General features: G+C 42.6%; 1 protein-coding gene across 3 annotated transcripts; it reads left to right on the top strand.

Moving 5' to 3' along the window:
* Positions 1-432: 432 nt before the first annotated feature.
* Positions 433-8,956, top strand: LOC104826040 (homeobox-DDT domain protein RLT2-like). 3 transcript variants are annotated; one of them, XM_010558546.2, is made up of 19 exons: positions 433-1,250; positions 1,358-1,482; positions 1,635-2,060; positions 2,627-2,706; positions 2,846-3,253; positions 3,342-3,431; positions 3,510-3,674; positions 3,761-3,983; positions 4,068-4,168; positions 4,338-4,424; positions 4,517-4,675; positions 4,761-4,916; positions 5,032-5,241; positions 5,324-5,971; positions 6,121-6,654; positions 6,751-7,335; positions 7,412-7,516; positions 7,627-7,887; positions 7,998-8,956. In XM_010558546.2, exons 2-19 carry the CDS (start codon positions 1,368-1,370, stop codon positions 8,733-8,735), a joined length of 5,091 nt encoding a protein of 1,696 aa, XP_010556848.1. In that variant the 5' UTR covers positions 433-1,250; positions 1,358-1,367; the 3' UTR covers positions 8,736-8,956. The 3 variants fall into 3 exon arrangements, with proteins under 3 accessions (XP_010556848.1, XP_010556849.1, XP_010556850.1); XM_010558547.1 differs by lacking the exon at positions 433-1,250 and having other exon boundaries at positions 1,391-1,482; positions 1,598-2,060; XM_010558548.1 differs by lacking the exons at positions 433-1,250; positions 1,358-1,482 and adding an exon at positions 2,418-2,510 and having other exon boundaries at positions 1,889-2,060.
* Positions 8,957-10,399: the final 1,443 nt, after the last annotated feature.

The following is a 10,399-nucleotide window of genomic DNA, read 5'->3' as shown; positions in this document are numbered from 1 at the left end:
TGTGTGTGTTTTATTAGTTATAAGTAATTTTATATTTAATATATATATATATTTGAATTTATATGTATATAAATTAATTTAAATAAATTATATAATTTATTTTTGTTTAAAATGATGATGTGTCATAATTTTGATGATGTGTACATAATTTGGAAGCCAAATCATTGCCACATCATCATTTTTATTTGAGTTGGCAGACGCGGGGGGTTTTCGGTGAATTATTAACAAGTTTGGGGTTTTATTGGTTAATCATACCAAGTATAGGATTTAATTGGTAAGTAAAAAAGTATAGGGTTTTTTCATTGACCTGGGAAGAGTACAGGGTTTTTATGGCGATTTCCCCAAAATAAAATAATTTTCTTTTTCCTTTTTTCCTAAAAAAAAAGGACAATATGGAGCGTCCATTGAAGGACGACGAGGCCGGAGTGTTGTCGTATATGATGTGAGAGTACCCAAACGACTCGAAGGTTAACATGAGAGGCCCAGTCCGGTCCAGATCCAAACACACGTGTCCAAGGGAACGAGAGAGCGAGAGAGAAACAGACGAGAAGCATGCATGATTCGTGAATCCAAATCAAAATCACAATCCCTCGATTTTTCCCCCCAACCCACCTGGAAAAAAGCAAAGAAAAGAAAAGAAAGGAAAAGAGCATCTGACGACGATTTCACCGAATTCTCTCTATTTCTCCTTGGGGGTGTTAATTAATTGTTTACCTTTTTATTCCTCATTGAATTTCCGAACGCAAAATTGGGTTTTAGTTCTAGGGTGGTGGAAATAGAAATTGGAACAAAAAAGGGGAAAAGAAAGAGGAGAAAAGTGGAATTGTGATTATGATGGAAGCGAATGGTCAGACAAGTACTGTTGCTGCTGTTCGTTCGCTTGTTGTTCATCGCGGTTTCTTCTTTTTTATTTATAGTATTCATATTTTCGAGTTTATTAATGATCTTGTCGATATTGCTTTCGTTCTTAATGTTTTAATGTTTTTGACATTATTTGTGAAATTCCCATCACATCCGTAGAGAGAGAGAGGGAGATTTTCTTTTTGGTTGGTGGTGGATTTTTATTCCTCCTTCGCTTCGCTTTTCGTCAAACCCCAAATCGAGATTGTTGTTCGTGATGGTGTTTCCTTTCGAGAGGGAGAGAACCCTAAGAATCCTCCTTTGGTTTCAGAGAGAGATGAATTCCTCATTTTTCCCTTGATTTTTTTTTGCTCTCGAAGCTTTGATCCGTCTGGTTATCGGCACCACAAGTAAGTCTCTCCGAATTAATTTTGCTTATTTGGGCAGTTTTTATTGCTCAGAGTTTGATTCTAGGGTTTAATTTTTTTGGGGATTTTGACTCACTCTGGTTGTGAAGGTGTGCATCAATGGAGGGGGGTGATGAAGCTGACAAGAACAGTATACCTGAAGGTGGTGAAACCAAGTCCAAACGGAAAATGAAGACAGCTGCTCAGCTCGAAGTTCTGGAGAAAACCTACGCCGGTTTGTTCACTTCCACGTTCTGATTTTTTTGTCTTCTTTTTCCATTACATTGTTCACAAAGTTCCAATCTTTCGTCATTTTAAGTTTTTTTTTTTTCCATTTTCCTTTTTCATAGAGCCGAGTGCTTAATCTAACATGCCTGTTGGATTCAGTTGAATCTTACCCTTCTGAGGCCACACGAGCCGAGTTGTCTGACAAACTGGGCCTTTCCGACCGGCAACTACAGATGTGGTTCTGCCACCGGCGACTGAAGGACCGGAAGCGCCAAAGAAAGGTTTCTACGGCCATGGAGTCCAAAGCTGCCGCCAATGGCAATGAGTTGACGGCTGCAGTTGAGGCGGGAAAGGAGCCCACCTCCTTTGGGAATGAGTTGGATACCAGAAGAGCTGTGGTGAGGTCATCAATGGCGGTCCCGAGGGTCGGGAGGTGGCACAACGAGCCATCCCCACAAATGGCGGCTGAGCTTAGGGCCATTGGTTTTGTGGAGGCTCAGTTGGGAGAGCGGTTGAGAGAGGATGGGCCGATTCTCGGGATGGAGTTTGATCCTTTGCCCCCTGGTGCATTCGGGACACCTATCGGTACAATTACATTCACCTCTTCTGTGTATGGTTTTTCCAGATATTTGATAGGTGCAAGCACAGTGGTAAAAATAGAGTTGGACTGTGACGTGTTAGATATGTTAAGAAATTGGATTTGTAAATTAACACCTGAAATGATAGATAGTTCTCATTTTATGACAACCCTTTGAGATGTACCATATCTTTGGATAAAAGTTTTTCACTTTGATTTATGCTCATTACCATATTGGGGAAGTTATATGGACTTAAAAGTAGAATTTTCTTGGCTGAGTTGTTTTCTTCTTCTCTTTGCTTCCAAACTTTCTTCGCATGTCTGCAGGGTTAGATGCTAATAACTAAAATGTTTAATTCTATTAGGAAATGTAAATAGAGACTGCAATGTGATGGTGTAAGTCACAGGAAGATGTGATGTGATAGTGGTTCTATAACTGGAAATGGTGCATATATGGGGTACTGGTGCTTTTTCTCTTTGTTGGTGATTGATGCAGCTAATCCCGATTCTGAGCTACTCAGCATGAGGCTTATGCATTAACCCGAATAAAAATTTTCGTGTTTGGTTGGAGCAGAAACGCCAAGTCATCCCAAGCCACCCGGGCATTCTCTTGAGTCCCATTTTTATGAACGTGCTGATGCAAAATCTGTCAAGGTTACCTTCATTAACTTAGCCTGCATTTTATGTTTCTTAAGTTGTTGTGGTTGTTTTCACTAAAATTTTTGTTCTTTCCTGTTTGTTATGTACCGTAAGCCAAAATCCTGAAGCAAAATTTTCTATGATTGCAATTCAGGATAGGGTTAGGCCAATTCGTGAATATCAGTTTCTTCCCGAGCAGCCATCTTCAAGAGTTTCTCCGCCGCATCACTCTGGAGTGGCGCTCGATGTTTCAGTCATAAGGGCTACTTCAGTGCCTTGTGGACATTTGTATTCTCATCGGGATGAAAATGTACCCTATGGATATGGTCATTCAGCTCAGACACCAAATCTAAACCTGTCAACTCTTCATCCAAAAGCTGGGTATGCCTTCTCGCCTAGTTCTGGAGAGTACGACTCAGTTCACCGGAAGAACTACACGGATGCTACTGCACATGACAACTTTGATGATCACCCAATTCATACAGTTGGGAATCCTTTCGTGTTGTCTGAGAGAAACGCTGGTAACGATGATGATGTCATGCGAATGGAGAGGAAACGTAGGGTAAGAAAAGCAAAAGATTCCAGGTGAATTTCATATGGTTTTGCTTTCGGGCACTGCCCTCATCTTTGTTGATATATGTTTCCTGTAGAATGAAGAAGCGAGAATAGCTCGAGAAGTTGAAGTTCACGAGAAGAAAGTCAGAAAGGAGCTTGAGAGACAAGATATGCTGAGGCGAAAGGTTTTGTTTCCCTTTTATAAGCCAAATCTATCTCTCCACTATTCTCGCTTTCTTCAATGCTGTTTGTTGGATGTGCAGAGAGAGGAACAAATAAGGAAAGAGATGGAGAGGCAAGACCGTGAAAGAAGGAAAGAGGAGGAGCGGCTTTTACGTGAAAGGCAGAGAGAGGAGGAGAAGTACCTGAAGGAGCAGAGGCGTGAGCTGCTGCGGAGAGAGAAGTTCTTAATAAAAGAAACTATTAGGGTAACGGGATATAGGCTATTTAGTATATGCTTCTTCAAGAACTCGGGTGTAAAATGTAATTCTGATCGTGGTTTTGATATGACCAGGCAGAGAAAATGCGACAAAAAGAAGAACTGCGTAGAGAGAAGGAGGCAGCTAGGCTTAGAGCCGCCAATGAGAGGGCAATTGCTCGTAAAATCGCCAAGGAATCCATGGAACTTCTTGAAGATGAACGGTTGGAGCTCATGGAATTGGCTGCTTCTAGTAAAGGATTGCCTTCTACGCTCGCTCTTGATTTTGAAACATTACAAAACCTTGACACGTACAGAGGTCGGTCAAGTTTAGCCAACACTTACGTAGTTCTCTTTGTTTGAGTTGTGTTCTGTCCCCATCTGATGGGTTATTTTCTTCCAGATAAGCAGACAGCATTCCCGCCAACATCTTTGAAATTGAAGAAGCCTTTTGCGATCAAACCATGGAATGGTTCCGAGGAAAACGTCGGGAATCTTCTCATGGTAAGCTTTTTTTTTCTTTTCCTCTACCTGTTTTTGTTATCTTTGTATTGTGACGGGTCTGCAGCTTAAAAGATTGTTATGCTTATTGTAGACTTTAAACCAATCTGAATAGCTTGTTTTAATTAAAGACAATACAATTTGATGGGTTATTCGCTTTTGAACCTTTTAGGTGTGGAGATTCTTGATCACTTTTGCTGATGTTCTTGGGCTCTGGCCGTGTACTCTTGATGAGTTTGCCCAGGCGTTCCATGACCATGTAAGTTTTTTTTTTCTTCTTTCTTCAACACAGCATTTGGGCTCCTTTCAAGAGCTTATGGCTTATGGCTTATCTTCACTTTGAGCTTTTAGGATCCTCGGCTATTGGGAGAGGTACACATTGTTCTCTTGAGGATGATAGTCAAAGATATCGAGGACGTTGCAAGGGCAACGTCCGTCGGGCTTGGAGCTAACCAGAATGCTGCTGCTGCTACTAATCCCGGAGGGGGTCATCCTCATATTGTCGACGGCGTAAGTTCCCTTCTTCTCCCTTTCGATTTTTAATTACTATAATATATAAACATTTTCCCCGTGTAATGTTTACATGTGAATTTAGGCTTATGCTTGGGGTTTTGACATACGATGCTGGAAACGCCATCTAAATACCTTAACTTGGCCTGAAATCTTGAGGCAACTCTCTCTATCTGCCGGGTTTGGATCGCAACTGAAGAAAAAGAATATCGGACAACCGTTCACTCATGAAGAAAATGAGGTGTGACCAGCAGTTTCCTTCTTCTAAAGTTGAAAGCCTAGGCCTTTCTGTAAATTTTAATACTGTTATCCCCCCTTCTGATGTTGTATCACGATTTTTCCGTTCACTTGTTTAGGTCAACGAATCCGAGAATGTGATTTCCAGCCTACGGAATGGAGTAGCGGCCGAGGATGCTTTTGCCAAAATGCAAGAAAGGGGCTTTTCGAATTCTCGGCGTTCTCAGCATCGTTTGACTCCTGGAACTGTTAAATTCGCTGCTTTTCACATACTGTCTTTCGAGGGGGAGAATGGTCTGAATATTCTCGAGGTTGCAGAAAAGATTCAGGTAAAGAATTGTCTAGTTTGTTTCGTTTCTCCTCGATTAAGCATCTGTCAGTTTTCTTTCTCATCTCTTTCTCGACTTTTAGATATCTGGATTGAGGGATCTAACCACAAGCAAAACTCCGGAAGCCTCGATTGCTGCCGCGTTGTCACGGGACATGAAACTCTTTGAGAGGGTAGCGCCTTCTACTTACTGTGTGCGAGCTCCCTATAGAAAGGATAATGGTGATGCCGAGGCTATACTTGCTGAAGCAAGGGAGAGAATCCGGATATTCAAAAGTGGAACTACTGATGTAGAAGACGTTGACGAAGCTGCTGGGAAGGACGAAGATTCTGAAAGTGACGTTGGAGACGATCCCGAGGTTGATGATCTCGGGATGGTTGATTTAACCCCCAAAGTGGAAGGCCTAGATGCTCGGGTGATGGAAAATTCGACCAACAGAAAACCCATATTTGAAAACGGGAAATTGAGTGACGAAGTTGTGAAAACTGAATCGGAGTTGTCTCTTTCTCGATTTCACTCTGAGGATGTTAAAGAGGAGAGAAAGGAAAGTAGTTTAGTTGAACAGTACGAAGAAGATGATTGTTTTGATGAGAGCAAACTCGGGGAATCATGGGTTGAAGCACTCGTAGAAGGAGAATACTCGGAGCTCAGCGTTGAGGAACGTCTAAATGCGCTTGTTTCTCTGATTGGTGTTGCCATTGAAGGAAACACTATTCGTGTTTCACTCGAGGTAGCAATGTCTTAATACTTGCATCTTTTCATTTCTGTTTTTTATGTTTTGGTTTCTGGCAAATCTAAGAAAACCCTCTTGCCTTGGCTCGAGGCTGCGGGTTTAATCTTGTAATGCCTATGAGTTTTACGATATCGTTGTATGTGCAGGAACGTCTGGAATCTACAAGTGCGTTAAAGAAACAGATGTGGGCTGAAGTGCAACTCGACAAACGCCGAATAAAGGAAGAGTTTGTGATTCGGACGAGTTATCCGTTGTACCTGGGAACCAAGCGAGAGCCCAATATCACCATTCCGTCTTCCGAGGAACGCGAAAGCCCGTTAACCAATGATATGCATTTGGATCAGATTCGATTGCATGAAAGTTCGAGTTTTTCACGGAATGATAGGTGTGACATGAACGATACTCCTGTCGGCACGGGAAATCCGACAGGAGTGGATAATTTCCAGTATCAGAATCAGGGTTATGTTGCAGATAAAGAAAGGATGCGTGCACAGTTAAAAGCATATGTTGGGTATAAAGCTGAAGAACTATATATGTATAGGTCTCTGCCGCTGGGTCAGGATCGCAGACGCAATCGCTACTGGCGTTTTACCGCATCTGCTTCTCGAAGCGATCCGGGTTGCAGTCGGATCTTTGTGGAACTGCGTGACAGCCGGTGGAGGATCATTGATTCCGAAGAGGTATATAGCATTGAGATTCTATATATATGTATACATATAGATCAATTTTCCATGGTTTTCATCAAATGATTTTGATGAATCTGTGCACTTTTACAGGGTTTTGATTCTCTGGTTAAGTGTTTAGACGTTCGTGGAGTAAGAGAATCACATTTGCACTTCATGTTGCGAAAGATTGAAGTATCTTTCAAGGAATCTGTTGGGAGGAATGTTTGTAAAACCTCGGAAGTTACGTGTTCTTACCTCAATAGCCCGAGTGGTAATAGTTGTGGGTCGGGCTTGGATTCTGATACTGCCGAGATCTCCACGACATTCAATATCGAATCGGGAAGTAACCCGATTGAGAGACAGAATGTGTTGCAACGATACCGGGATTTCGAGAAATGGATGTGGGTGAATATGTTGTGTTCCGATACATTAGTATCTGCATTCAAGAATGGAGCCGGAAAGAGCAGAACGCTTCTCTGCATTTGCGGCTCATGTGGTGAAGTCTACTTGGCCGAGGGCTTGCATTGTCCGGGTTGCGGTCAGGCTTGTTGTTCCGACACGAGTGGGTTGTGCTTTGCTGAACAAGTGGCTCGGCTCGGAGATAATTTTACGGGAGAATCTGATTCCTTTTTGGGCGGGTCGGTCTCGTCTCCGCCCAGAATCAGATTGATCAAGATGCAACTCTCGCTGGTCGAGGTGAAGAATAGTTTCCGACCACACTGCAAACAATTTTTTTTACTCGTTTCTGCTAAGTTCTGTTTTGCCATTGCAGTCTTCTCTTCCATCCGAAGGACTTGGAGCCATTTGGATGGAAAACTTGAGAAAATCGTGGGCTTTGAAGCTGATTTCATCGAAATCCCCTGAAGATCTGCTTCAGGTTTTGTATTTCCGATTCCGTGTGAATTTTTTTTGTCACTTTTGGATCGCTTCTAACCGCTAACTGTTGCATTATCCGTATCGTGCATATTCCACGAACTGAACTTTCAGGTTCTGACAACCTTGGAGAGTGCCCTGAGAAGGGACTACCTCTCCTCTGACTTTGAGACAACCTCTGAACTTTTGGGATTTTCCGAGGCCGAACACGAAGCTCGGGCTGCAGCCGGTACTTCCGATCCTTCTGTGTTGCCATGGATACCGAAAACAACCGCAGCTATAGCATTGAGACTCTTTGAACTCAACGGCTCTATCGCCTGTACGGCCATTCAGAAGACTGATGCTCACAAGGACAAAAAATCTGAAGATTTCATTGTGAGTATTAGTTTCATTACCGATACCTTGATATCATTGTAGTTTCTCTTGATGCATCATCATCATCATCTGTGCACTTTTCTTTTTCTTTGTTCTGTGTTTTTTACAAGGTTTCGGAGGGTAACGTTCTGAGAAATGACGCAAGGAACGAGACTCCGTCACGACCCGTTTATGCTCAGGACGAGAACTGGGCGGAACCAAGTTTAGGGTTTGCTGGCTCTGGACGAGGAGGGAGACCACGTGGGCGAGGTCGGCCCCGTTCCCGTGGTGGGAAGTCTGAGAGAAAGGCGAAAACTGGTGGCAGGCGAGCTTTGGCAAACTCGAATTGTGAGGGATTGGAACCGTACCCGAGAACGGAAGCTCAGTCACGTGTCCCTGCGGGGCGGAAACGTGGACGCCGAAGCGCTAGAAGTTGCAAGAGACCGACGAAAGGAGCTCTCGGGATATCCAACAATGGCGAACGCCACAAGGATGAGGGCTTGTCCATCCTGCCCGCGGTTCAGGACGAAGATGGATGGAACGAACCGCCTGAACTGCCCAAAGAGGAAGCCAGCAGTTCGGGAAGATCGTTCCGATACAACTACGAAGATAACGACGGTATAACTGCAGAAGTAGATGATTTGGAGGGCGGCGATTCGAGTAAATTAGCGGGAAGAGGCGAATTTAACTTGAGAAGTGATGAAGAAGAAGACGATATGAATGGGGACGATGGCGATGAATTTAGGAACGAGGATTCCGACGGTGAAGAACCGGCAGATGCGTACGAGAAGAACAGCGATGGTCGGAAAATGGTTCCGTACGAAGATCCCGATCTCACTTCTTCGTCTTCGTCGGGCTTCATCGACTGATTTATGGTACGGAGTAGACGGGGAGAGAGCGAAGCCATTCAGGTTGTGTTCTTGAAACTCTCTCTTGACTTAGTTAATGCTGTAACATACTGTATAATTATATAATATAAAATGCGCGAAAATGCTAATTAGGAAGAAGAGTACATGAAGGATTAACAGATTCTGTTATCACCTGTCTATTACGGAATTTTGACAATTAATTATAATAATTTTCAAATTTAGAAGGTTTTAGGGAAGAACAGAGAGTTAATTTTCGTATTTTTCTCTAAAAATATAAGAAAAATCTGATTAATGCGGGCTACCGTTTTGAGAGAAAGCCCAAGCCCAATAGGCGAGAGGGTGGTGCGGACGAAGGCCCACCAGAAACTGGGAGAAGAACACCTGAGAGCCGCGTAGGAGCCACGCGCTGAGAAAGCGCGTGGTGGAGGCGGCGAATAGGAGAGAAAGTGAGAGAGAGCGGTGGCTTTTATGTGAGACAAGACAGAGACAGAAGCTAATTTTAGGTGATAGCACCGAAACAATGATGATAGCTCCGTGTAAAGTCAATACCATACAAAGCTCTCCATTTAAAATTTAATTTCACTATTTATTTTTTTAACACCAAAAATCATAAAAAGGAAAAAGTATTTAATGACGTATTTACATGGAAATTCTTAAACAGGGAAAGAGATGAGTTCTTGGGAGGTCGGTCCAATGTCACAAGCTATTAATAAATAAAAGGAACCAACTAATAATCATCTTTTCTTGTTCTATTTTCCACAATTTTTCTAACACATGGGGGGTTACCTGAACTATACAAAAGTATTGTGCGCGTTCTGAATTCTGTATAAAATATGGGGTGCTCTATGGAATTAATGGAGGAAATGAAGGACGTGAGAACACGTCTCCTCTTTTTATTGGATTCTTTTGTTTGATAGTGGGGTCCAGTTAGCGGTTCGATAAATTGGCTTTTTCATGAGACGGCGATCTAGCGGATTATGCTCTGCCTTTGATACATCAACCCACGGCGCTCCTTTTATTCTCCCCACGCTCCACTCTAGCGCGTAAGATACACGCTCTTGTACACGTGGTTTGATTAAATAAATGTCATAATTAGTTGATGGTATTTAATGGCGTATCGATATGAAACAATGAAAATCAATAATAAATATCATGGAGATTAATCTTCAGAACCCGTACACTACTATCATGACAAAAGATCTAACACATAATTACAGATATCAAATCTGTCATGCATGCTAATCACAAAATTATTGAAAGTATTGCGATCTGTAATTATTAATAACCGTTTATAGTTTGATTTTTGTTATGATTCTTCGCTGTTTATATTAATGTGAATAATATTACGACTGGTAACCAAATTTGAAATAAATCGACGCACGTAAGTCAAATATAGATTTATTTGGAACCGGGTATCCGGAATAAAATTAATTCGTATAAAATGGAATGAAAGTGGATTAAGAAGAGAGCGTGAGGGAGACGCGCTTAAGAAGAGAGCGTGAGAGAGGCAATTAACGCAAAGTCACGCCGCAGTAAGAGGGGACGTCAGGCCAATGCCTAAAGCCAAAAAGCCGTCACATGAGACTCACCACTTCTCTTCCCTCTGGGCGGCGCTTCAGTCAAACCCTCGTTGACCACTCTCTCCCCCCCCCCCCCCCACACAC

This window comes from Tarenaya hassleriana, unplaced genomic scaffold, assembly GCF_000463585.1.
Source record: "Tarenaya hassleriana unplaced genomic scaffold, ASM46358v1 Cleome5, whole genome shotgun sequence".
Taxonomy (NCBI): domain Eukaryota; kingdom Viridiplantae; phylum Streptophyta; class Magnoliopsida; order Brassicales; family Cleomaceae; genus Tarenaya; species Tarenaya hassleriana.
Note: the sequence above shows the minus strand (reverse complement) of the source record. Positions and strands in the feature narration are given on the sequence as shown.

What these genes read in the sequence shown, in the direction of transcription:
- LOC104826040 (XM_010558546.2), top strand. Translation starts at nt 1,368, where the DNA reads ATGGAGGGGGGTGATGAAGCTGACAAGAACAGTATACCTGAAGGTGGT. An exon ending in AAGATATGCTGAGGCGAAAG is followed by an intron (nt 3,432 to 3,509) that starts GTTTTGTTTCCC and finishes TTGGATGTGCAG; the next exon opens with AGAGAGGAACAAATAAGGAA. An exon ending in AAAAATCTGAAGATTTCATT is followed by an intron (nt 7,888 to 7,997) that starts GTGAGTATTAGT and finishes GTTTTTTACAAG; the next exon opens with GTTTCGGAGGGTAACGTTCT.